This window comes from Pempheris klunzingeri, chromosome 2 (assembly GCF_042242105.1).
Source record: "Pempheris klunzingeri isolate RE-2024b chromosome 2, fPemKlu1.hap1, whole genome shotgun sequence".
NCBI classification, from domain to species: Eukaryota; Metazoa; Chordata; class Actinopteri; order Acropomatiformes; family Pempheridae; genus Pempheris; species Pempheris klunzingeri.
The window spans coordinates 2,667,620-2,692,866 of record NC_092013.1 but is presented as its reverse complement, the minus strand read 5'-3'; the positions used below and the strand labels follow the sequence as shown (position 1 = coordinate 2,692,866).

The 25,247-nt window shown below is 42.5% G+C and overlaps 1 protein-coding gene and 1 non-coding gene across 3 annotated transcripts; one reads left to right on the top strand and one right to left on the bottom strand.

Annotated features, from left to right (window-relative positions):
* The first annotated feature begins 2,234 nt into the window (after positions 1 to 2,234).
* On the top strand, positions 2,235 to 2,307 carry trnaf-gaa (transfer RNA phenylalanine (anticodon GAA)). The gene has a single exon. It is a non-coding gene; the product is annotated as a tRNA-Phe (tRNA).
* A 3,434-nt stretch (positions 2,308 to 5,741) lies between these two features.
* On the bottom strand, positions 5,742 to 23,263 carry sdc4 (syndecan 4). 2 transcript variants are annotated; one of them, XM_070848125.1, is made up of 5 exons: positions 23,191 to 23,263; positions 7,025 to 7,256; positions 6,869 to 6,912; positions 6,559 to 6,748; positions 5,742 to 6,241 (listed from the first exon to the last, which is right to left on the bottom strand). In XM_070848125.1, exons 1-5 carry the CDS (start codon positions 23,242 to 23,244, stop codon positions 6,090 to 6,092), a joined length of 672 nt encoding a protein of 223 aa, XP_070704226.1. In that variant the 5' UTR covers positions 23,245 to 23,263; the 3' UTR covers positions 5,742 to 6,089. The 2 variants fall into 2 exon arrangements, with proteins under 2 accessions (XP_070704226.1, XP_070704233.1); XM_070848132.1 differs by having other exon boundaries at positions 7,025 to 7,253.
* Positions 23,264 to 25,247: the final 1,984 nt, after the last annotated feature.

Below are 25,247 nucleotides of genomic sequence, written 5' to 3'. Positions count from 1 at the left end.
GCTCAGCATCCAACAGCAGCAGGACGTTTCGAATGACGGAGAACCAAAGAAATAAGTGACCAGAGACCAGATTTACACTTTAACCTGCGTCTGAGTGCTGCACAAAGTCCACTGCACAGGTTTCCAGGTCTGTGTGTGTGTGTGTGTGTGTGTGTGTGTGTGTGTAGAAGACGATGTATGAATATGTGTTTGTGCTGGAATGTGTGTGTACAGTATGTGTCAGTGTTTGGCATCACCTGTGAGTGTGTTTTTCCCTGCAGCACCGAGGCCGACAGGCAGCAGCTTGTTCTGTTGGCTCTGTATGAATGTCAACAACACACACACACACACACACACACACACACGCACACACACACACACTAGTCTCTAGTCTTATCAGAAGGCCATCATCTGATAATACGATAACTAATATTAATCTTTTTTTAGGTTAATTCCTCTAGATAGACAGATTTTATTTTTCTTTCTCTTTCATTTCTACACACAAAACATGCAAAGACTTTATAAAATACTTATAACAAAACAAAATATACTCGTGAGATGTTTTGTTTGAAATTAAACTGCCCAATAGTACACACAGCTGTGCAACTGAAGGATTAAACGACTAATCAATGAAAATACTGACTGAAAAGTGATTGGCTGAAGTGTTTGTTAATGTGTGACGATTGGCTGTTTTTCCTCTTAATGATTGTCAGGATGGTTTTAGTTCATATTTAATAAATAATTTTGAGGTTTGAACTGTTGGATGGACGAAACAAACGCCGTGAAGGAGGTGAAGAATGTTTACAAGCCAAACAATCAATCGGATGTCAAATCAAACGGAGAAAACAATCAATTAACTCAAAGTAATTCAGATTAATTCATAATGAACTGACTGCTGTTCAACACAAATTATATTTACAAACATTTACTTTTTCAATGCAGCGCGGTACTTTGGTACTTTCACTGAATTAAAGGATGTGAATGCTTCCTCCGTCACTGAAGATTAAAGATAAATAAATAATATAAAATAAAGTATAAAATAAGCCCACAGAGTGAATCTAAAGATCCCTTCCCTCTACATCATAGTTTCTTCTCTCTGCTGTTGCTGCCGCTCGTCTCCGTCCTTTGTGTCCGTGACAGTGAGCAGCAGACAAAGAGGCACAGGTGAGTCCGAAGGACAATGGAGGGAATCTGACACCTGGTGTGTCGTCAAAGGGTTTAGAAAGTCATGCAGCAGAAACACCGAGGTACAGCAGCACATTTACTGAAGTACTCATCTATACTTTAAGTACTTTCAGTCTGGGACTCCACTTTTTACTTAATAACCTTAAAATTATACTTTTATCACTTTTAGTTGAGTAAAACTGTTTAATGTTTGACTTTTACTTGTTACAGAGTATTTCTACACTGTGGTTGTTACTTCTTTTACTTTTACTTTACACATCTGAGTACTTCTTCCACCACTGCTGAATTCATAGATGATCCTGGAATCGATAATCGGATCAATGACGCCTCACAGCATTTTGAAAAGGAAAAAACTGTATTTGTTACTTCTAATTATGCTTTTTTTTAAAAACGTTTTCGTGAAATTAGACTTAATTTAGCATCTTGTAAACATTAAATATATGATAATCTCTCGCTATAGTGGGCTTGATTGCTAGTGGCGGGGTCCGCCATCATTGTGTTGGATTCACACTGCCTTCACACACATGGGAGACTTTCGACAGACCACTGTGACCCCCAAGGTGAGGGTCACGGGACCCTTTTGTTAGCCTCGTTAGCTGTTAGCCGCTTGTGCTGTAGAAGAAGGGAACGAGACTAAAATACTCCACGACAAAATGTGTTGTAAGTTTTGAACAAAATGCAAAATATAAACAAATATAGAATACAGAGGAGCTAACGTCCCTTTTAAGATATTATTATATATTATATCACAATGAATAATAACTTTTGAAGACAACTTAATTCCTTCAAAATGTTTAAACTTAATTTCCTGTAATTCATTTCTATTATAACATGTTTCACAGCAGCCTGCTAACAGATTAGCTCCCTGGATTGACATGAGATGACGGCGCCTGTAATCCAGTGTTACCGTTTGCGGTTTCATGTCACTGATATCGGCCTCACTGCTCAGTCAGGCGCATCAGAGCTGCTTAAGCTACTGCTAACGCTGACACAACATCATCTCCTACTGCTGCTGCCTCACATTTACAGGCTTCAGCTGCAGAAACACAGGGAGGGGTTCAGTGTGCGGAGCCGAAATAGCTCAGTTGGGAGAGCGTTAGACTGAAGATCTAAAGGTCCCTGGTTCGATCCCGGGTTTCGGCAACCGGAGGGTAAATTATTTGTTAATCAAAATGCAAAAAAATAAACTTTAACTAATTAGCTAAAGGAGTAAAACCTAATGATAACAGTGGAGGAAATGTTGAGAAGTCACAGGTTAAAAGGTCTATCAGGAGATGTGACTGAGTTTGTTTGGCTGCACTGTAAACGCCACGTTGCATTTGTGACCAAATAGCTCCGAAACACTAAACTGTACTTTTTGTTACCATGGAAACCTTAGGTTCAACAAGGACTAAAATCTTATTGATTACAAGCTCATGTCCTGAACTGTGTAAGAGACAAAAATCTCAGAGGGCAGCATCTACGGCTACAACAGAAATACAGATAATATCCTGTGAATACGCCCCCCAGCAGGTACAAGTTCACTTTGTAAGTGCTGTATAAAGTTTTTTAACCTAACTATAGTAGTTCTACTTTTTCTGGTTCAATAAAATCTCTCTTCACTTTTTTTTCCTCCCTTGAAAAAACAGGTGAGATGATGAAAAGGGTCTAATGAGTCTTTCCACGTGGTTTCCTCTCATTCAGGGCACATAAAGGCAGAGACGGCGTTTTAAAATGTTAATGTGCATAAAAATAGCTTTATTTCCAATAATAAATCAGAACCTGCATGCAGAAACCAATGATTCATTGGCTTCTCCACTCCATTGGTGATTCACATGTGGTGTTTGTGACATTAAGCAGCAGAACATACGTTTCTCTCCCATGCTCTCTGAACAGACCTGGAGCTGATCGCAGCTAAAAATGCTGTTTTTATCTGTTTTTCCATCCTGACCGGGAACATTTTCACTCCCTTAGGAGAAACTCCTCGGTTACTCCTCAGTCCGAGACCTGCTGACACACTGAAACGACTGGGAGTGTTTTCTTGATTACATTTTTTTTGTTTTTTGGGGAGGCAGAAGGCCTTGGACCAGCGTCTGGATGCTTCGATAACTGGGCGGCCCGCTTGTGTACTCAGGGAGCTTGTTTGTTTTTTTTTTCCTTTTTCAAATACATGTCAGCGAATTCATTAAATTTCTCCCAGAATAGATCAACATTTCCCTAAAAGTGAAGCAGTTCCAAGTCGTGATCAGCTCAGGTCGGCTACTGACAACATGGTTCATCAACATCCCCTGAACAGCGAGATGAACACCAACCACATTAGCAATCCTTCTACGAACAAAAACAAAACATAAATACAAAAGCAAAACAAAAAAAAAAAAAAAAAAGTCTAAAAGATAATAGAAACTCTTACAAAATAAAAAGTTTCAAAACTATTTGCCTCTGAAAATCTCAAACTAGTGTATATAAAACTTTTAAAATCACATATACAACAGCTTAAAAAGGGGGAAACACCCCAACCTGAAAGAAGGCAATAAAATAATTTGACAGTTAAATTAATACACAAAAAAAAAAGGGGGGAACAAGTGGATCTACTGGAGGAAAAAAAACAAAACAAAAACACTTGAGAACAATGAGAGGAGGCGAGTTAGTATTAGCATTGGTAGTATCAAAACAGTTCTCATTTACATTTACAGTAAATCACATGAACGTTACTGCTGGAGGAAACAAAAATAAAACAGGAAAACAATTTGGCATTTAAATATTTGGTAGATATTTTTTTTTGTTGCCAGGATGTGGCTAAGTACCAAGTTAATATTTTTTTTTTTTTCATTTTTATCTAATGACTATATACAAATCCTTGGTAGACCAGTCTGTGTGCTGCAGTCTTCAGCTACGAAATGTGAGCATCAAACCTGTTCATCATGGCTTTAGTGAGTGCTCATAGACCCCAGAATGAAAAAATATAAAACTAACAACAAACTGTCTGTGTAGCTTATTGAGAAAGCATCAACCTCATGATTAAAATAAAAAACAGAAAGTACCAAAACTACCAGTTTCTCCGATCACAGAGCTTTAAAATTCTTTTCATTGGACAAATAATCACAACATTTACTGGATCCATGAAATAAAAGTTTATACAAGTGAATGAATAAGCGTGTGTGGTCAGTGATGAACTGAACAGCTTCACAGGTGGAGAGTTTTAAAGGAATAGTTCAACATTTTGGGGATCTGAGGATTGAAGCTGCTCTCGCATCTGTCTGTTAAATATGAAGCTGCAGACATTAGCCGGTTAGCTTAGCTTAGCTTAGCGAAATTTTATCAATTTTGAAAGTTATGATAAATCTTTATAAATCATGTCAGCCAAGGTCCATGTAATTAAACGGCATATAGTCAGTGTCGACGAGCAGTTTCCCCTCGTTTCCAGCCTTTATGCTAAGCTAAACTAAGCTAAGCATCGGTAGCTTCATTTCAACAGACAGATGTGAGAATGTCAAACTATTCCTTTGAGCTTGAATGTTACTGTGAGGATCAGCAGCTGAAGTCATCAAGGTGTTGAATCTTTGCACCCTTCACACATTACTGGGCTGTGTGTGTGTGTGTGTGTGTGTGTGTGAGGAATGTAGGTGTGTCACCCTGTAGGAGCATGTTGGTTTGACTCCAGTCGAGTTCACCATAATAACAGAAAAACAAACCCTGGAGGCACAGCGGTAATTATCATCATGGTAAAACATCTTCCAGGCTTTTGAAGTCCTCTCAGCAGAAGGACAACACTTTGCAATGTGAGTGAGTGTGTGTGTGTGTGTGTGTGTGTGTGTGTGTGTGTGTGTGTGAGACCTGGGTCATACAGTATTTGCAAATTCTTCTTCTGGATTAGTTTAGCTTACTTATCTGGAGCTACGTGCCAGACTTCTGGGACTTTCCCCATATGAGGAGGAACGAAACAAGCCAGGAGGTTTAAAGAAGAAAAAAAAAAAAAACAAAAAGGTAATTTAAATTAACTCTCCTGCATCTGAAAATGTACAAAACATGAACATGAATTGTCTTGTGGTGCTCGTTCAGCACTCGAATTAGGCACAAACAATGATTTGCAAACACACCCTGACCCTGGTTAGACAGTCTAGTTTTTAGGAGCACTGTGAGGATAAAAATATTTTATATAATTACTCAGTTCTAACGGTGTAAAACTCCACGGCGTTACAGGCAGAATTAATTTGAACAACATGAACTCAATTCTTTCCCCATCGTGAAGGGATCTTTAATAATAGGAAAAAAAAAACTGAAATCTCTCTGCATTACAAGGAGCTCTCTTAAAAAAAAAAGAATCTAATAAAAACGTTCACATAAAAGTCGTCTGCTACAGTAACGTGAGGAGCTGCAGTCCAAGAAAACAGGCCGAGAGGAAGACGAGGAGGAGGAGGAGGAGGATAACAGAGAGGGAAAATAAATAACTGGACTGTTAATGCGTACCAGACAAAAATCATTGCACAGTGTTAGTGTTTTTAACTGGAAGGTGGGAAAAGAAGGAAGGAGGGGAAGAGATGAGGAGTTTAAAAAAAGTCCTCAGTCTGTAAGTTCTGTTGTTTTCTCTTGACATGGAGACAAAATAATAATAAAGATTGAAAAAATTAAAAAAAAAAAAACACACAATCCAGACAGACAAACAAATGATGGCCGTGTACCGCAGCTGGGCCAGCGAAGCCTCCGATTGGTTAAGAGAGCACCAATAACATTAGCCTACGTCAGGCAGGAGGAGGAGTCAGTCAATTGTGATGCCGGGGCTCCGGATTCGTTATCGAGCGTCACTCCTCTGAAGAAAAGTGAGGAGGAGGAGGAGGAGGTATGATGATGAGGCACTGATTGGGTTTTTAAGGGTTAAGGGAGCGAGGTGTGTGTTTGTGTGTGAGGCGGAGGTGGTGGAGGTGGTGGAGGGAGGAGGGGGTCAGGGTCTATGCGTAGATCTCTGTGGTGGGGGCCTTCTTGTAGATGGGCTTCTTCCCCAAGTCGTAGCTGCCTTCGTCCTTCTTCTTCATGCGGTAGATGAGGAGGAGGATGAGGAGGACGGCGAACATCAGGCACACGGCGCCGCCCGCGATCAGAGCTGGAGGGGACGAACGAGAGAGAGGTTTTACATTGTGTAGGAGAGGAAGAAGAAGGAGATAAAGTAGAATTAGACAGAAAAGAATGAGGAAGAGGAGGAGAAAGAAGATGTAGAAGAAGAAGGAGGAAAATCACAATCTTTGTCTTTAGGCCAAAACAATAAAACATTAACGAGGACGTCAGCCAAACAAAACACATACAATTAAAACGTAAGCAGAAAAATCCACCAATCCTGTGGCTTTATGACCAGAAAAGGTTTTGACTTTATTAAACCTAGCTCGATGCTCCTCGACATCGAACGGTTTCAGCCAGACTGACCTGCGAGGACCTCCGTCTTGTTAAAGATGCTGTCGTCGCTGGCGTGGGACATGAGGACGTTGGATGGCTCCTCGCCGACCTCGTTCCCCAGCAGGGGGATTTCGTTGTGGTTCCTGACGATGTCCACCTCGTTGACGGTCGGCCTGACGGGGCGCTCGCTCTCTGGGATCTTGTTGTCGTTCATGTCAGGCTGAGGATCAAGAGGAGGGAGGTTTTAAAAACCATCGGTTCGGTGCACAGCCCATGATTTCTCCCTCGGTTTTCTACATTTTTAGAATAAATCAAATCTCAAAGTCGAGGAGTTTCTCACCTTAGCTGATGGCTTGGACTCTCTTCCAGGTGACACAGTTGCTGCTGTGGAAAGAAGCACATTCTTCATTTTATCTCAAAGACAAATACAACTCGACCCAGGTAGATTTTCATTTTAAGAAAAAGTGGATTTAAAAAAGGTGTTTATGGGACTGACCTCCATCACCAGATCCAGAGAACTCATCGTAATCGTCCTCGTCATCGTACAGCGTGTCGGTGTAGTAATCGTTGTGGCCGTCTTCATCGTACGAGTCGTCCTCGTCGTCCGTGAAGCCGAAGTCTGAGCCGTTAGGGGAGGCTCCTGATGACTCCACGTCGTCTGGCTGCGTCGACATGGCAGCGATCGGTGTGGTCTTCATGGGCATCCATGTCTCCGTCTCCCTCACCTGCTGGGCCAAGAGAGACAGGAGGGGTCAGAGGGATTCGCTGTCCGGACATTTACAGCACGGAGTGTCAGCCGATGTCAGATACTAACCAGGCTGCTAACATGCTAACATTAGCTAATTAGCACCACAAAGTCCACCTGAGGCTGATGGGAACGTCATCAAATGAACTCATTAAAGTTTATCCTCTGTGGCACCAAGAATATCTGCTCTAAATTTCATGGCAATCCATCCAATAGTGCAGGAAAAGTCTGTAAAAACTACCATGACCATCATCCATCCAATAGCTCCTCAGGCATTTCAGTCTGGACTGGCCAGCTGACAGAGCGACTGATTTGACCTCCAGTAGAGCCACTCTGCTAGCGTGGCTACACAGAAGGACAGATGAAAAACAAACATCCATTTCCAGGCACTATAATCACACTGAGAAACCACCAGTCACCAAACGGTGAGTTCCTCTGCTCCCCCAGCCATTACAGCAGGTAACCAGCCACCATCTGGACGTCCCTCTGTGCTCTAAAAGTCTCTTGAAGGTACAATCAGCGGAGCCAAAGGCAGGAAAAGAGCCATGACCCCACACAACAGGAAACTGTGACCCTGCACTTTACAGGACGGACCAGAGGGCCGTCCATCCTGACTGGAGTCTAGTTTAAAAGAAAGGTTTTCTATTGTACACTTATTAAATCAGTTCTTTTCCACCTACAGCGACAGCGTACCAAACAGTCTTCCTCTAGATGAATACCTCTCTGCCGCCCTGACAAAAACTGAGGTTTGGGAAAGAAAGGCACCCATTAGGTGGCGGCAGCTGTTGCCATGACTACCGATATGATGCAGGTTGGAAATAAAGACATATTTGATAATAACTAGTCCCCACTTTGTCCACAGAGGTGTTTCTAAAGCATATTTTTCTTTCTGCTCTTTATGTTTGCAAGCTGGAAGAAAATGATCCGTCGTGTGCCTGATATCTAAAACACATATGCTGCTAAAAGTAGAATGAAAGAACAACAAAGTGAGAAAAGAACTGTTGGCAGATTAATCAATAATGAAAATAAACTGAGCTGCAGAACGGTTTTCTAATTTATTTTTTAATCTGTCAACCCTTTCCTCGACTAATCAATTAGTTCTCAAAATCCTCAAATGCCCAAAATAAAGACATTCAGCTAACTGTCAAAAAGACTGATTGATTGATTGTAAAAAAAAAAAAAAACAGCTGCCGATTAATTTAATAGTTAACTAATTGATTAAATGTCTAATGGCTGCTGCTCCGACTGAAAATAGTCATTATTTGCAGCCCAACATGAGGAAGGAGACACTGATCACTGTGAAGCTGAACACAATCAACCTCCTTTAATCACATTAGCACACTTAATTTCATTGACCACTTGCTTGGTAAGCAGCGTGAACGGATTAAACCACACACACACACACGCACGCCATCAGCCTAATTGTCATTGCAACACACACACACATTAATCAGCATTAGGGCAACACTCGGAGGGATGAGGAGGTAAAACGAGGTGAGAAAAGCTTCAGAGTCAGATGTTCCCTTTTATCTGCACCACTTATTTTAGTGTGAATGAAAAACTTTAACTTTGAGTTCTGTATCCGTCACTTTTGTCACTCTGGGTGACGTGTTAATACACTGAAAACAGTTTAATCCTTTCAGGCAATCAATAAAATCAATGTAGAGCTGATTAACTGTGATTTAAAAAAAACAAAACAGACAAAAGTTTCAGTTCTTTCCTCAAATAAATAAAAAAAAAAAAAGGCACAAAGAGTGAAGCTGCTTTGCTTGTTTAATCAATTTAAACTAAATATTTATGAAATGTAAAACCAGAAATGCAGGATAGTCTCTGGTTTCAGCTGCTTGTTTCTGTTTTTATACTCTGGAGAAACTATTTAAATCGATGAGCTGATCTGCAGATGAAACAGACACCATTTTGAAAATAAATCCTTTGATTTAAGCAGGTTGGAGCTCCTCACATGGGAGCATTTACTGCTTTTCTGTTGTTTTTTTTAATACACGTACAGTTTGGAGACGTCACTTTGAGCTCTGGCACATGGAGACATGTTATAGAGCAGGTGAGCGATCCATCGATCAAGAAAATAATCAGCTGATTACTCAATAATGAAAGTAATGGTTAGTTGCAGCCTAAACAGTTAAAGAGACAAACTAACACATGATCTGGGAACACTCACAGTTTTGGGGTTTTATTTGGACAAAATGATCCATTATTTGCATTGATCTCAAGCCTCTTCAGCTACTGAGCCAGGCCCGATTGATAGCTGAATTGATCGCATGCAGACAAGCGAGGCGGACAGACGGTGGCGGCCTGTTGTGTGATGTTGTGACGCAGGCGATCGGCGCCCTGAAAGAAGACCGCAGAGAGAGCAGAGAGAGCAGAGCGGCGAACAAGCTTCTTCTTCTTCAATGAAACCTTCCATTAACTGGGAACAAAAGCTGACCACAGATCACGTTGGAAACATGCCTGCACGTCCCACAACATCACACACACACACACACACACACACACACACACACACACACACACACACACACACACACAGCTGACATCATGAGTTCTCCTCATAATTACTTCCATCTGAGTCTTGTAAGGGGTCTTAATTTGAAGGGTTAGCTGGTGGCTAAGCCCGCCCGGGGCCTCCCAGCAGTAAGTGTGTGTGTTCTCAAATACTTGGCATAGTAACGATGTGTGTTTGAAGGTAATCCTCTCTGCCTCTGCCTTTAAAAAAAAAAAAAAGTAGCCTATATGACGAGGAGGAGGGGAGGGAAAGCCCCATTGTGACCGCACAAGGGCTTCAAACAAGGGCGGCCATTTTGCAGAGATTCCTCTGAGGTGGGCTGACGAGGACTCCTGAGCGCTCTGTGTTGGCTTCTCTGGTTTTAAATTCACTCCCTTTAGTCCTTTTCATTCTCTCCTCCCCTTTCAAAAAGAAAATCCAATCCCCTATTCCAGAGTAGGGCTGCAGCCAACAATTACTCTCCAGTAATCAAACACTTGTTTGGTCGATAGAATATAAGAAAATGGTGAAAGGTGTCGCTCTGCGTTTCCTCGAGTCCCAGATGACGTCCTCAAGTGTGTGGTTTTGTCCACAAGTCGAAGATATTCAGTTTAGGGTCAAAGAGGAGGAAAGAAACCAGAAAATATTCACATCTAAGAAGCTGAAATCAGACTTTTTCCTCATTGGAAACAGTTGGCGGACACCTGTGTGCTCTGGAGGCTGAGTAAATACTAAAAGATCAACATCACACCGATTTGTAGTCGTGTTTGTGGACATTTTTCTCTCATCAGATTGATGTAGTCCACAATCTTTCCACGTTTCCCCTGGTAACCATAGGAGTGACCCCGAGGTGGGGATCACTGCTCCTCATTTAAACCCTATACATGGACACAGGGGAGCTGTGATCCTGTGTGTGTGTGTGTGTGTGTGTCTAATCCTAAGCCTTAAAATGGTGACTACTGGCTCTTCGTTTCCTGGCTGCCTCTCAGATGGGAGTGGACTGCTGCTGCGGTGGCGTGCTGGTACAGGCCCGCTGAGTCACGTTATAGGAATCACACTCATTCAGATGATAATATGGATTCATCAGAGTCAGGCTTGTTCCATTATGTTCGCCAGCGTGAGTCACATTCATCTAACACTAACATTTTACATCATGCCCTGAGGCATGGTTTACTCTGCCGGGTTTTTAAAAAGGCCACAAAAGCCAACTTTTATCAACCAGCTTTCTGCAATAAGCGACGGACAGAGGTCCTTATTGATAACCAGCCTTTTAATGTTTTTGTGGGGCTTTAAATGGGATTCAGCTTCTCCACACTGGTGGTAGATGCGTTAAATATAGCTGAAAAAATTAGTGGATTAATCGATTGCTTGATCAGTTGAAACTTGTTTGATCGACTAAATAGATTGTTTTTACATAAACAATTGATTGTTCCAGGTTCTCAGATGTGAAAATCTGATGCTTTTCTTCGTTTTGCATAATAGAACATGTAATATTTTTGAGTTTTGGCGACATTTGACGAGGTCACCTTGGGCTCTTGGATAATGTGAAGATACTTTTCGCCGTTCAGTCGTGTTTTATAGACCAAACGATTAACTGATGTCGCCCAAGCAGTAAGTGGACACAGAAAGCAAAGATGTTACAGATTAGATTAGGTCTGCTACAGATACATTCACAGCTTGTTGCCTTGTTAAGAGGAAAAAAAATAATCTGTGCCATGTGCGGAGGTCCAATGAGTCTGATAAGCAGAAGACAACAAGTGCAATACCCAGAAAAGCTCACACGTTTGTCCCGGGACATTCGGTGCCCTGCAGTGTCAATAAGCCCACCCTGGCCTTTAACCCCTGCCTATGTGATGAAATGTGGACATCCCATACATTTGTGTCCTGGAGAAATGTGCTCACAGACACTCCAGCATTTGCAGCCCTGTGTGCTCAGGCCGACTGAGACCTGTCCCGACAAGCCACCGGGTTTATTCAGCGAGGCAGGCGAGGAACAAAAAGATCACAAGCAGAAGGATTTTGTTATGTTGGAGTGACGATGGCAGCCACTGAATTTACTATCAGATGTGGGGGATATTCCATCTTTACTATATTCTCCCAGGAGGCAAAGCCAGGATGGGACCCGGGCCAAGTCCCAGTCTGCCTGGGCGAAAACAAACTTGGTCCAAGAATGTGCTGGGGAACGGCAGAGCCACAACAGAGCCGAGGGTGAAACAGGAAGTCTCTGTTTCACACAAGTAAAAACTGTGTGACATAACAGCCTGGAGACTTATTAAAAAAAAACCTTTATTACTGTACAAACAAAGCAAAGACAGGCAGGCATTTCACACCAACAAGCATCTAAACCAGCAGAGACTGGTGAAGAGAAAGGAGCCCGGACTGTGGTTATGTAACCAAGTCAACATGGAAATCAGCTTTCACTGTGGACTCTGGTGAACCTGTTTATATAGAAGAAAAGGCTGAACGTCATTTAATTCAACAGAAATATTTGACGGAATTACTTCTATTAGGGGGTTACTATTATTTCTGCTGTACAGACTATTAAAATAATTGCACACATTAGCCAGGATTCTCTCTCTAAACTCTATAATAGTTATTTATTGGATGTGTAACCAAACACTGTCATTATCTCCCACCATCTCAGAGGAAACACTGTCCCGCCCTCATATTAGGCCTAATGTGTTGACAACAAACAAACAGTGTCTTAATGGGCTCAGCAAGACAAGCTGGCCACATGTTTTACAGCAGAGCACCATGTGGTTCAGAGCGGAGCCACGGCGGGCCGAGCCCACATCCTTGGACCGCCGGATCGCACACCTCATGTGCACGCGGGGCGACGTCGATGCTTTTAAAAAGACTTTTAAGGATTGTGGATATCCTGAAAGCTCACGATTACCATCTCTGCCAAACGGCGTTTTCAGGAGGCACCAAAAGTACGTTCCATTATGGTGTTGTCGTCAATCGTATTTCACAGCAAAAACCTTGGTTAACCGCGTTATTTGTCGGCCATTTTAAAAGCCACTTGTGAGCCACAGAGATCACCGTTTTGTCCTCCCATGAGTGATTCACGGCCTCGTTTATTCTGCCTAATGTGCAACAGCCGATAAGCAGACGGATGTGGATCACAGCCAAACCGAAAGATTTTCAGACAACCAAATGGATCTAATGGAGGCAAGAGGGAACTCATATTATAAATATAATAAATTGTGCTGGTGTTACTCCATGTTGACCATTTCATCCGGTTTTCTACCACCACACTCCATTTTCACGCTCTAATAAACAAACAAACATTTATTTTATTTCTTGAAGTTTATAATTTATCCCAAACCCAGACAATGCTCCCTGCCTTCATAGGGACTTCAGATGACCCCTTATGTGGGACTCCTGGTCCACCATGAAGGTCATCTAACACAGAAACAAAGCTTGTCCTTGTTTAATGAAAGCCTCTTAATTGCAGAGCTCATTTGGCCTCGCTGTGTCAAAGCAAAAAAAAAAAAAAGCCCACATGACCCTGCTCAGGATATGAATTAGAACGCCGTGTTTGGAAAACAACAAAGAATCCCAACGCATTTACTTCTGCACCAGACTCTACCGAGAAAAACAAGTTCTCCTCTTTGTTACAGGAGAAATGGAAAGTAGTAGATAGTCAAGAAATGGATTCGGCACATTTTCTTCAATTAGGTGATCTACAACTAGAGCTGCAACTAACCTTTAACTGTTCAGCCTCTGAAATGTCAATAAATAGTGAAAAAAAAGGTGGAAACTTAAAGATATTCAAAAAGAGAGAGAGAGATAAAGAGATCAATATAGCTGCAGATTGATTGGGTCAACAGGAAAATAATCTACAACTCGTTCCAGCTCTATTCAAGTTCTAATTTCGTTAAATCTGCAGGTCATTAACATTTGTTCAGGAGCATCTTAGGGGAACAACGATCCAAACATCAATCAATAGCAAGTATCTGTAAGTAGGGCTGGATGATAACGATTATCTTGATCAATATTGAGATGATTACTCATTGATTTTAGTGGCAAATTGGGCTGTTTTTAAATCGCACTTTTCCATTAAAGCAAACAGAACAGTGCCGTCACGTAGCTGGGCCACGACACCCTTGATGTCTTATATATGAAAAGGTCTTAATGTTTTCACCAGGACTTGGTGATGTAAAGTCAGACTGAGGAAAACTCTGAAATAATAAAAAGTGTAAATAGTAAAGTTCCCTCTTGCCACACAGCTCACCCCCCCCCCCCCCCCCCCAGTCTAGCCTCTTGCACCGTCCTGTCCTTGTTTATCCTGTCCTTCTCAGCATGGAGGTCCGAAAAAACCTTCCAGTTCCCCCAATTGTCCGCATTCACTGAAAGGCTGTCTGTCAGGACGCCCGCCACCCAGCCTTTGGGTCTGTCCCTTCCATTGACGCCAAACAATGCCGGTGGACTCCTCAAGAGCATATCAATGACCAAGGTAACCGGGGATAAGCCTCCAGCAGCCTCCCTTCATTAAACTGGGGAAACAATCCCTCCATCTGCCGACACAGAGAGAGGCATCTGGTCCATTCACACGGCGGCGTGGAGGAGGCACAAAGTTTGAAAAGGCAGAAAAGAAACACCAGCACGCAGGAATGTGCTTCCTTATTCTTTGTGATGTCCAACGTCTCTTGACCTTTTCAAGGAAAGACAATTATTGTTGCTTTCTAAGCCTTTACCCCCCCCCCCCCCCACCCCCTTCATGTGACTTTAGCTGCATTTCTTGACCTCAGGAGCCAAAATTAACTCCAATGTAACTTATGATTTTGGAAGGTGAATGCTCCCTCGTCTTTGTCGTCTCCTTCCCTCTTTGCCTCTCCACATTTCACTCCCACCATTTCCCCATCCTGTTTTTCCACTTCTCCCCCCTCCCCCTCCAGCTTACTGGGTACTGATACTTGAACCAGCAGGATTTGCACCATGTATTGTGTCGCCTGATCTGCTTGTAAGATGCACTTCTGACCCCTGACGCAACTCATGCACACACTAAATGTGAGACAAACCTTCACAGACTCACACCAGGAGTCCAAGGCCTCGAGTTTATGGTATCTAAAAGGGCCACATAAGGAGTGATCTATCATGGGGTTGTTACTTTGTTTAAATCATAAAGCGGATCCAGTTTAACAAGTTTGGCCCTCGTGTTTTATTCAGAGCGCTGCCGCGCTGCTGTGCCTACATACAATCCTTCACAGGGCCTGAAAACCACCGACCATTTCCACTGTAGGCCTCATCTGTCCTTTGACGAACACACAGAACAGAGCTGCATGCTGGACTCTTTTTCCACCTACCTTTGCCTTTTGCTGTGACAGCCGAGCTCTAGATTCCTTCTACCTACGCCCCGTCTATCTATAGCAGCATTTCCACCTACCGGCACCATGTGAGACTCTACGGCAGCACAGAAGAGTCACAGCAGCCTCGAGCCTGTCCGGTGGACAGATGGAGAGGTTGGGCTCGTATGAGATACCTGCTGGAGTATTCATTTAGGTACAAGGCTAAGAGGTTAACTACGAGTCCCAAGGTGCATTTGGGCAAGAAACATCCAATCACAGAGCATAAAGCAACATACATTTTGGATTCTGGATCGATTTTGGAAAAACTCGGCAATTGTTTGGTGAGTTTTGTTCCCAACTGCAACAAAAAAGCTTTTTGATTGTGCCATCACTGTGACTAGGCATTGGTGGCTGAGGCTCATGGGTATTGTAGTGTTTTGAGCAGTCCTCAATGCCAAAACGACTTAAGACACATGACTTCAGAGAAGCAAACAGAAAAAAAAACAAAAAAAACTGTGGGGCAGCCCTCAGTTTAAGTGAAGTAGCACTGAGGATAGAATTTAAAAGTTAAATAAATAAAAAAGGAACATATCTTCCCATCCTATTCAGCCATAAATACTGAACTACACCATGAACTGAGCTGCGTGTGGAGTCAGTCAGGGCTGTTCTCTCTTTATCACAAAGACAAATATTACTCAATACAGTAAATAACTCTGTTACATTCAACTTTGACGATGACCTGGCCCAGTCAGTTTTCTATTTGACTCAGTTCCTTTCCAGACTGCTCCAGATAAGGCCGAAGCTGTACAGACGGACCAGCTGTGCAGCAGACAGCGCTGATTCAATCTCACTGATAAGCCTAATAGAGTTTTGATGAGCACCTCCGGAGGGAACGTCCCGGCCTTATCGTAATGGCTTTTATTGGTCACTTCCTCCTGCTGATGAAGCCGTCCTGCACCGTCAATTCCACCCAGTTATTACCAAAATCCACGACTGATAGACAAATAAGCCGAATGCCTGCAGCGGGTCAAACTCTTACAGAAGCCATGCCTCTCTAATGTCTTCCCTTCTCTTCCATCTCTTTGATGTCACTCCCTCGGGCGAACATATCGCTGCCTTGGATCAAAGACATTACAGCTCAACAGGCCAAATATAAGCTACTGAGGAGCTATTATCAGCTAAAAGATCGGCTTGAGGCTTTAAATGGCAGGAAATAAGAAGAAAGGGCAGCAAAACAGGAAATACCCATCAAACAAATCAATTCAATAAAAGCCTGAATACGAATCATGCCAGTAAACTACTGACTTATTTATACTTTTAAGTGTTTTTGGACACGTGAGAATATCCCCACAGTCATAGCGGAAGTTCAGTCACAAAGAGCTCCAATTCATCTCCAAGAGCAGAAGCTTAAATTGACTCTTTATCCTCCATAGATCATCGGTTCAACTAGTTCATGACGACGGTAAACAACCTTCACTTTAACTTCATACAAAAATGAAAATTAGTTTGCCGATTATTAAGCACAATTTCTTAATCTGAGAAAGACCCAGACCCGCCATGAACAAGTCTGTTAAGTTTACACATTACTGACATTTGCACACAACAATGTTTAGTCACATTTGATTAAGGGCCCTTTCTTATGGCAGTGGTTAATCTTCACCTTCATCCAGCACACATTAATGCTGCATGAGCTGGCCTGACTCAACACAGGGCCGGTCCCATGATGAATAACCAGCGTATTTAAAAAAAGGAAAGAAACCTGTTTGGTATACATTTCTGGTTATGTTTAACCTACTGAGGATGTGACTAAAACCCACAGAGCTGAAACAATTGATAGAAAACAAGTAAATGATCAGAGTTTCAGTCATTTTTCCAAGCTAAAGTACCAATGACTTTCTGTTTTCTGCTCCTAAAATGTTTTCTCCATCACAACGTGCAAAAGGCTGCAAACAACGGTTAAAAACAATTGGTGAAAATGCCAATCAGTGGTTCCTAAAGCCCAAGATGACGACCTGAAGTGTCTTGTTTTGTCCAAACCCAAAGATACTCACTTTAGTCTGATGGAGGAGAAAAGAAACCAGGAACTTTTCACATTTGATATTTATTCTCCGATTCTGATGATTAATTCATTGGTTCCAACTAATCAATTAAGACTAACAGTAGGAAAGTAAACTGACCCTTTAGCCTAGCTTAGCATAAAGCCTGGAAACATCTCTGTACAGCTCTAAAGCTCACTAATGAACACGCCACACCTCATCTGTTTAACTCATACAGAAACCAGTTATTCTCTGAAATCGACCGTATGAAGCTGCTGTTGAGTCTGGCAGACTGAGGAATGCGTCTCTCCGAGTGGCTCGGCTAAGTAGCACAGACCAGCCAGCCGCCACATTCCTCTCTTCTCCACAATGGAGCCGAGAGGGACACGCAATTAAGATCCCGGGCCAAGCCGCCGAGCACTGCTGCTGTGGTGCTTCTGGGTTCATGGCTCGCCTTCGGGCTGCGAGGTCCCGCAGTGAAGCGTTTAAAGCAACTCCTGGACAACTGGATGAGACACTCCAACTCCTAGAAAACAAAGGAGGTTTTGGCCAGGCTGCTTTTTCTGTCGGGGCCTCTCGGGATCGGAGCAACTTACCGCAACGCATAAGAAACTGTGCCAGTCATCGTTCCTTCTCCACAAAATGAGGAGCCTGGTTCATTAGAGGTAAAACATGTGAGCGCCAGAACAGTTCTGGTCACTTATTTGCCATTTCTGGATCAGTAAATAGTGTCCACACTTCATGCCATTTGCTGGTTTTCTGCGTCAGAGCCGTCTCTCTTGCCTCTATGCAGAACAGACTCTCTATCTGCATATTCCCACTACTTTTATTGCAGACTGTTTAATGCTTCTACTCCTTGAGTTTTGCCTCATCATATTTTCAAAGATGTTGATGTGCACCAACATCAGTCATAGTTTCTGGGAGATTCATTTGTGGTTTTGATCTTCAACACAAAAAAAAATAAAAAATACATTCTCCCAGGGCTAATGGCAGCTCCGTCAGTTCATAACTAAAGGGAACACTAAAAGGAAAACCAACAAAAGCGTATCATTTAAAAACAGACATGGAGGCCTCAGTGAGTTTAGTGGCTGGCCGAGTGAGCCACTGGTGGTCCAATAATGTAGAGACAAAGACCTCACACACAACAAGATTTAAAAAAAAAAAAAAAAGAAGAAGAAGAAGAGCAGATACACAGTGACACAAGGACACGTGTACAGACACATTACAGGAGGCACCACATCAAAGAGGTACTGTATTATTGAGACACATTTGTCAGGAAGGATGTCTGAACGAGGGGAAGCCCTCATGCCACCCAGAAGCACCCTGTACTCTGGTGTGTGTGTGTATGTGACATTAGAGAAGTCAGACAGAAGTTGGGTAAATTTGATTTTGTTTGCAGGAAGTGTATTTCCAGAGAACCCCACAAGAATTCTGCATAATACAATACGTCTTTACTGTGGAAAAGCTGCAAAAATCACCACAAAGAAACAGGAAACAGGCCTAATTAAGAATAAATGCCCTGTTAAAAAATATAAATAAATGGCTGAAGCCAAGATGGAATAGTTTCTAGGTGGCCACTACCAAAAATGGCATTTGCTGGTTGTCAGAGCCCACGAAAATGTTTTCAGTTTGCCTCTTTTGTCCAACACACACTCCAAAAGCGAATGGTTTGTGACTAAGAAAACCAGCAGAACCTCACATCTGAGAAGTTAAAACCAGAGAACATTTGGCATTTTGTGCTCGATACATTCCTGATCTGTTTTTTTTTTTTTTAAAAAAAAGTTGCCAGATACCTTTCTGTAAGTCAACCAATCACTGCAGCTCTAGTCCTTAAAAGCAGGCCACGCTCACAGCACACAAACTTCACAACAAAGACAAAAACTGTTTCTCATAAGACCTCTAAAATACCGAAAATATTTTGTACATCACATTATAGCTGAGAGAGATACTGAGTCAACATTATTGGGATATCTGATTTAGTTGCCCAGCCTGAGGGTGGAGCATTTTGATTATAACATTTCATGCTCACTCCCTCCCATTTTCAACCCCGATACATCTGTTCTGCTTGGGGAAAAAAAAAAACTCTGAGTGCATCAGCGGTGATGCGCTGTGCTAACAGTCTGGCTTCAGGCCTGGAATAACCATCTGTCAGAGTATGACAGGGTGTCCTGGGACAGCAGGGGCAGGGGCTGCAGGACCGACATCAAACGGCCTCCCTCCAGGCTCACGGATACATTTCCCAATGGAAACACAGCCGGGCTCATATTCCATGTTCTGCCACGGCCCTCTATATTTTTACTAGTCCGCCACAAAGCCACAACAGCTTTTCTTTTCAAGAAAGGGGGGAGGAGGAGGCGGCGGAGAGAAGCTGCATGTTTCCCAGGCTGTCGACGTAAATAAGAGCGTGCTGTTGGGTCGATTTATTGTGTTTGCGTGTCAAAAATGTGTTTATGTGAACACCTGTAGAGCTGGAACAATTCATTGCTCAATTAGTCCAAAAAGACAGATGTTCTCAGTGGTTAAATGCTGGGATGCACTCAAGAGCCTCTATTGGTTACATGGTTGGTTGATGAAACAATTAGAAAACCAGCTGGTTTTGATTAGTTCATCAACAGAAATTAAACCAGCACCTCTTCTAATAATCAACCATCTCCAGTTATCTTCCAAATCCGATGGTTCCAGCTTCTTAAATGCTGCTTTCCTTTAACAAATATGATAAAAAGAAGAAATAAAATGAGATTAATTGCTGATGAATGTACTTTATACTTGATCTCAGCTGTAAAGGCTCCGGGCTACATTTAACGAGGAAAGAGTCGGAGAAATGTTGGATGAAAGTGCTATAACCACAATAGGAGGGGCTTTATGGTTGACTTCTGCCCTAAATGCATTCATATAGTTCCCGTTACAACTGCCAGAATATGTAGTGGTTTGAAAGTGGGTGGAGGGAGGATGAGGACGGAGGGGGGGAATCAGATCCTCAACTGCTCTCCATCACAGGCAGGAAGGACAAAAACCTCCTCTCTCTGTGCCAACATTCCTCGGCCCAAAGGGATTTTATAGACCAGCGGACAGCAATGCAGGAACCATTATTACATCCTAGTGATACTATTTATCATGCTCCCTCATTCCCTCCCTCCTTCTCTGCGATCTTTTCACCGAGCAGGCTTTCAGTGCACCCCGTCATGCAAAAGAGACACACAAAAAAAAACTTCCTTAAAAAAAAAAAATCTCATGGCTCATTCTGGTGCAAATGATTGGGGGCTAAATGCCAAACCAGTGACATTCCAACAAGATATAACAAAATGGACTCAGCCTGGAGGCTCCAAAGGCAACAAGCTGAGGTTTGGTGGTGCAACATGGATTAACTCCGGGGCAAAGAGGATTTTTTTAACCCCGATTTACCGCTGCAGTTGCCATCACAAGCACATTTGGTAAATTGAGGTGATTTGACATTGCTAATTGAGCTGAAAACCACACACACACAAAAAAAAAAGTTAGAAAAGACATTCAATGAATATTCCAACAGCTCAGTCTTTCCAGTGTGCTTTTTATTCAAAAGGGCACAAAAAAAAAAACAAAAAAAACACACAGTTACTGTACTTTCCTATCCATAGCCTCTACCCAGGCCTCTTTCATGAGGGAGTTGTGGTCACTTGTGTTCCCATACATGGGCAGGAAATGCTGAGGTCAATGGAAAAAGGCATGAAGAACAGGATTTGCTTGGCCTGGTCTATCTTGGACAAACTGATAAAACTGTACACGAGGCCTCAGCATATCTGACACAAGTCAAAATGGTGGACCGTGGGCGGCAAAGGGCTTTGCTAAATGAAGCAATAACTTGCCAGAATTAGAAAACTATAAGCCCCTTGGCATCCATCCATTTCCTTGATAAGAAAGTCGACTCAGTCCATTGATGAAAACATTCCAATCATGCCAGTGAATCTCAAAAAAGCTTTTCTTTGCATTCAGGGCATGCCTCTATTGTCAGGTAGCAGAACATTGTTATCGATTAGCCGGGAACGCCAAACCCACATACCAATAATGACCTCAGTGGGCAGAGACAAGAAAGGGCTGGAGGGAGGGAGATGGAGGTGGAGGGAAGGATTGTCATAGCTCAGAGGATAAGGACCCATCAAAGGAAAGTGCAGCTAAAAAAAAGGAGAAAAGAAGGGAGGAAAGTCGCCGAGGCCCTAACTAGGAATGACAAGTGATCACAGAGACCGCAAGCAACAGTGGGAAGAAATGGAAAAAAGGGGAAAATCTGGAGAGTTACAGCTCATTTATGGAGTAAAAAGTGACTAGATTAGAGCACATGTTGGTGGGAAAAGCCGTAGGTGTATCCACACCATGCTAGGCTAGGCTTGAGGAAAGGAGTGTCCCTCATGAAAAGGCCCCAGGACCCTATTGAGATCCCTCCAAGTGTGCAAAATCCCCAAGAGGGCCGGTCAAGGTCACCAAAGGTCACATTCCAGCGAGGAAATCAAAAAAAAAAAAGCAGAAGAAGAAGACAACGAGAGGGGAGATGTGGGGGGAGCTGACAAGATGAGGCAGAGTGAGCCAGCAGAAACTACGTGGTTCTGGGGAATGTAAAGGTGAGGTGGATCTGACCGACAGGAAGAAGCAACCTGAAGGCAGCGGAGGCTCGGCCCCTCCATCCGGGCATTCCTGGTTTCCACCTGGGAACCTTCAGTCACACTACATCACGCTGAAGCATGTGACATTCACATCCTTGAACTCTGGCTTCCTTTTGAACCACTTCTCGGACGTCCATCCCGGAATGACGGGTGAAGTCGGTTGCTTTTCACCCTCTCACACCATTTGCACTGACCAACTGGGCTAACTGGGGAGGGGGGAGGCAGGGTGCATGTGTTTGAGTGTGGGTGGCATCCACACAGCTTGTATTAGCACTCCAGTATACACAATTTAAAACAAAGAAAAGTTGTGGAATAGGACATTGGCAGCCTCCACACCACAGAAAAACATTATTTTACTGTATAATAAATGCATTTCAAATTATATCTGCCCTGTATTGTATGTATAAGCACTAATTTAGGTCCAAATATGATATTCATAAGCTTTTCTCTCAATAACAAAGGCACTACTGCACGTGTAGGTGAGATAAACCCACATGATAGTCATCTCTGCACACACATGACACCGTCATTCACACAAACATACTACCATCACATGGCAGTTTCCTTTCCTCTGGGGGCAAACTACAACAGATAAAAACAAATTACTAGTCAATGAAGACACCCGGCTTGGGTGGAAGCAGGAAAACGGTCTGGATAATGCTGCAGAGCGGGAAAAAAGAAGTGATAGAATACAGAAAAGCTCAGACAAACAGGGGGGGGGTTAGTGTTCAGCAATGTTCCTCATCAGACAAATTCTTTTGGTATTAAGTCAGTTCACAACACAGCAGCACAGGATTTAGCTCATCCACAGAGAGCCAAGCGGACCCCGAAGAGCAGCACCAGCAGTTCAACTTGGACTGTAGATGCCCAGAGAATAACATCTCCATAATAAAACGACATTATGGAACAGACAGGCATCAACACCACCACACATGGAGGTCTGTTACTGCCTAATATGCGCCTATTTTGAAGAAGGGGGGGTGTTGAAGAATGTGTGGCAACCAGCTCAGGCTGATTGATCAAAAAGAGCAGCACAAATGTCCCAGTGATTGGCCCATCACAGGCAGGAAAAGTCACTTTCCAGCCACCCCCCATCTGGGCCCCATAGTGGATAATAGCAGCAGGCTGTGGATGCCTGAGTGCCCCCCCCCCCCCTATCCAACACACACACACACACACACACACACACACAGTAGCACTGAAGCTAGCTGGCTAATAACACCGAGGCTCAGTCAGACTGCCTCACTGTCCAAATCCAAACTTCTTCTGTGCTTGTATGAGATTTAAAAACAAACAGAAAAACACCAAACGTGTCTGTAAAAGCTAAATCAAGCTAACGGAGTGCCGCTAACGGCTGAGCTAGTAGCCTGCTGTAAGCTAGCGCTGCCAAACTGACCAAAGTTTTCTCTAAACTTTAACTCACTGCAGGAGAAGTTCAGTTTAAAAAACAACTTACCGACTCTGAGAAAACGGAGGAGGATAAAATCAACACGAGGTACAGGCTGAGCATGGTTGTCCTCTCAGGCAGCGATGAGGTTTGTGTTTTTTTAAAAAAAACAAAAACTAAAAAAAAAATCACAGACGTTAGCTCTGCAGAGATTTTAAAAAGTGGACCGCTGCGGTGGATTAGCTGGTCTGGTCCTCGCCGTCCTTCGTCTCTTGTGAGTCCCGGTATAGTCCAGCAGGTCAGTGGGGAAAGTGTCCACCGTGTGTTCAGCCTGGTCGTGGCTCCGCTGTTTATCTGTTTGTCTGTCCGTCCGCTCCGGTAGCTGCTGCTGCTGCTGCTGCCGCCGCTCCGCTCTATATTCCGAACTCTCCCCCAACTCTCAGCCAATCAGCGACGGCCTGTGACGTCACGCCTAGCGTACCTTACCGTAAGTGCGTCGCATTCAACAGGTTGGCCCCGCCCCCCCCCTTTTTTTTTTTTTTTTTTTTTTTGCTCCCCGAGCCCAGCCGAGGTTCCCGGATGTGGCGAGGACAGCAGCTGTTGGACGCTGCTTCAAAATAAAAGCATAACAACGCTTTGCGGAAGTGGTATGACAGTTGACAGTATTTAGGTGTTCTTTAGCACATTGTGTGTATATAGTATACAATGGGCACGATGTGATGCCAAATATTGAGTGTTTTAAATTGTTTGATTATATTTAATATATTCTATTTTTATTCCATTCAGTTGTTTTTTTCATTCAAGTCAAATGAAGTTAATATGATGTACTATACTATACTATACTATACTATACTACACTGTATGCTTTACTATACTATACTATACTATACTATACTATACTATACTATACTGTATGCTTTACTATACTATACTATGTTTTACTATACTATACTATATGTTTTACTATACTATACTATACTGTATGCTTTACTATACTATACTATGTTTTACTATACTATACTATATGTTTTACTATACTATACTATACTGTATGCTTTACTATACTATACTATACTATACTATACTATACTATACTATACTATACTATACTATATGTTTTACTATACTATACTATACTACACTGTACTATACTACACTATACTATACTATACTATACTGTACTGTACTGTACTGTACTGTACTGTACTATACTATACATACTGTTTACATATACTATAGCATACTGACTTTGCTGCCACTAATCACATATTATGCCTGGCTCATGTATAGTTTCTCATTTTATTTTCATGTCTATTATTTTTCCTTATCTCATATATTTTTGATTGTTTCTTTGATAGTGTCTCTATTCATCTGTACTATTTTCTGTCTTTGTGCTGCTGCAACACCTGAGTTCACCTGAGTTCGCCCTCTGGGGATCAATGAAGGCTCGTCTTATCTTTTAAACTGTCTTTGTTTCTTATCTGTGTCTTTGTCTCCTGTGATTTATGTGACTTCTGTGGCTTCTGTATTTTCAAACAGTAGAAATCTGGTATAAAACAGCAGGCTTGGTATTAAACATGAAATGTGATGTATTTGTCTGATATTAAGTGTGACGCACAAGAATCAGTGGTTTATTTCACAAACGTCTACTGTTTGCAGCCAACATCTGCTGCTGTTTGCTTCCATTAATTACATGATAACAAGCTAATAACGGGTTTTTACAACACACCATTTGCCAAGAAGCCGCTGGGTGTTATCTTATCTACCCCAGTGTGTGATGGCCTGCTAGTCCGTATAGATTAAAGGTGATTGTTTTCCCTCCAGAGAAGGAAAAACACCTAGCTGTGAGTGTCCACGTACTTTTGGCCACATCATGAATTGTCCGACTTAACTCACTTTGTCACATGATTTTTATCTTCCAACAATGAGTCTAAATATTATGTATAAACTTTATTAGTCTTTGTACAGTCTGTACTACTGATACCACAGAAGTTACGAAGCATGACAAGACATTATTTAAAAGATTTCCACATCTGGATGATGTCGTGTTGATTTCATTTTCATTATGTTTGAGTTCTGTTTCTGTAAAAGGAAAGCTGCTTGCCCGCGGGGTTTTGTGCTGCTTC

Excerpts from the sequence above, each read along its gene's own strand:
- sdc4 (XM_070848125.1), bottom strand. The coding sequence starts at position 23,244 with ATGCTCAGCCTGTACCTCGTGTTGATTTTATCCTCCTCCGTTTTCTCA. Across the intron at positions 6,749-6,868 it reads AGTCCAAGCCATCAGCTAAG|CCTGACATGAACGACAACAA; the intron begins GTGAGAAACTCC and ends CTTGATCCTCAG. Across the intron at positions 6,242-6,558 it reads CAAGACGGAGGTCCTCGCAG|CTCTGATCGCGGGCGGCGCC; the intron begins GTCAGTCTGGCT and ends CGTCCCCTCCAG.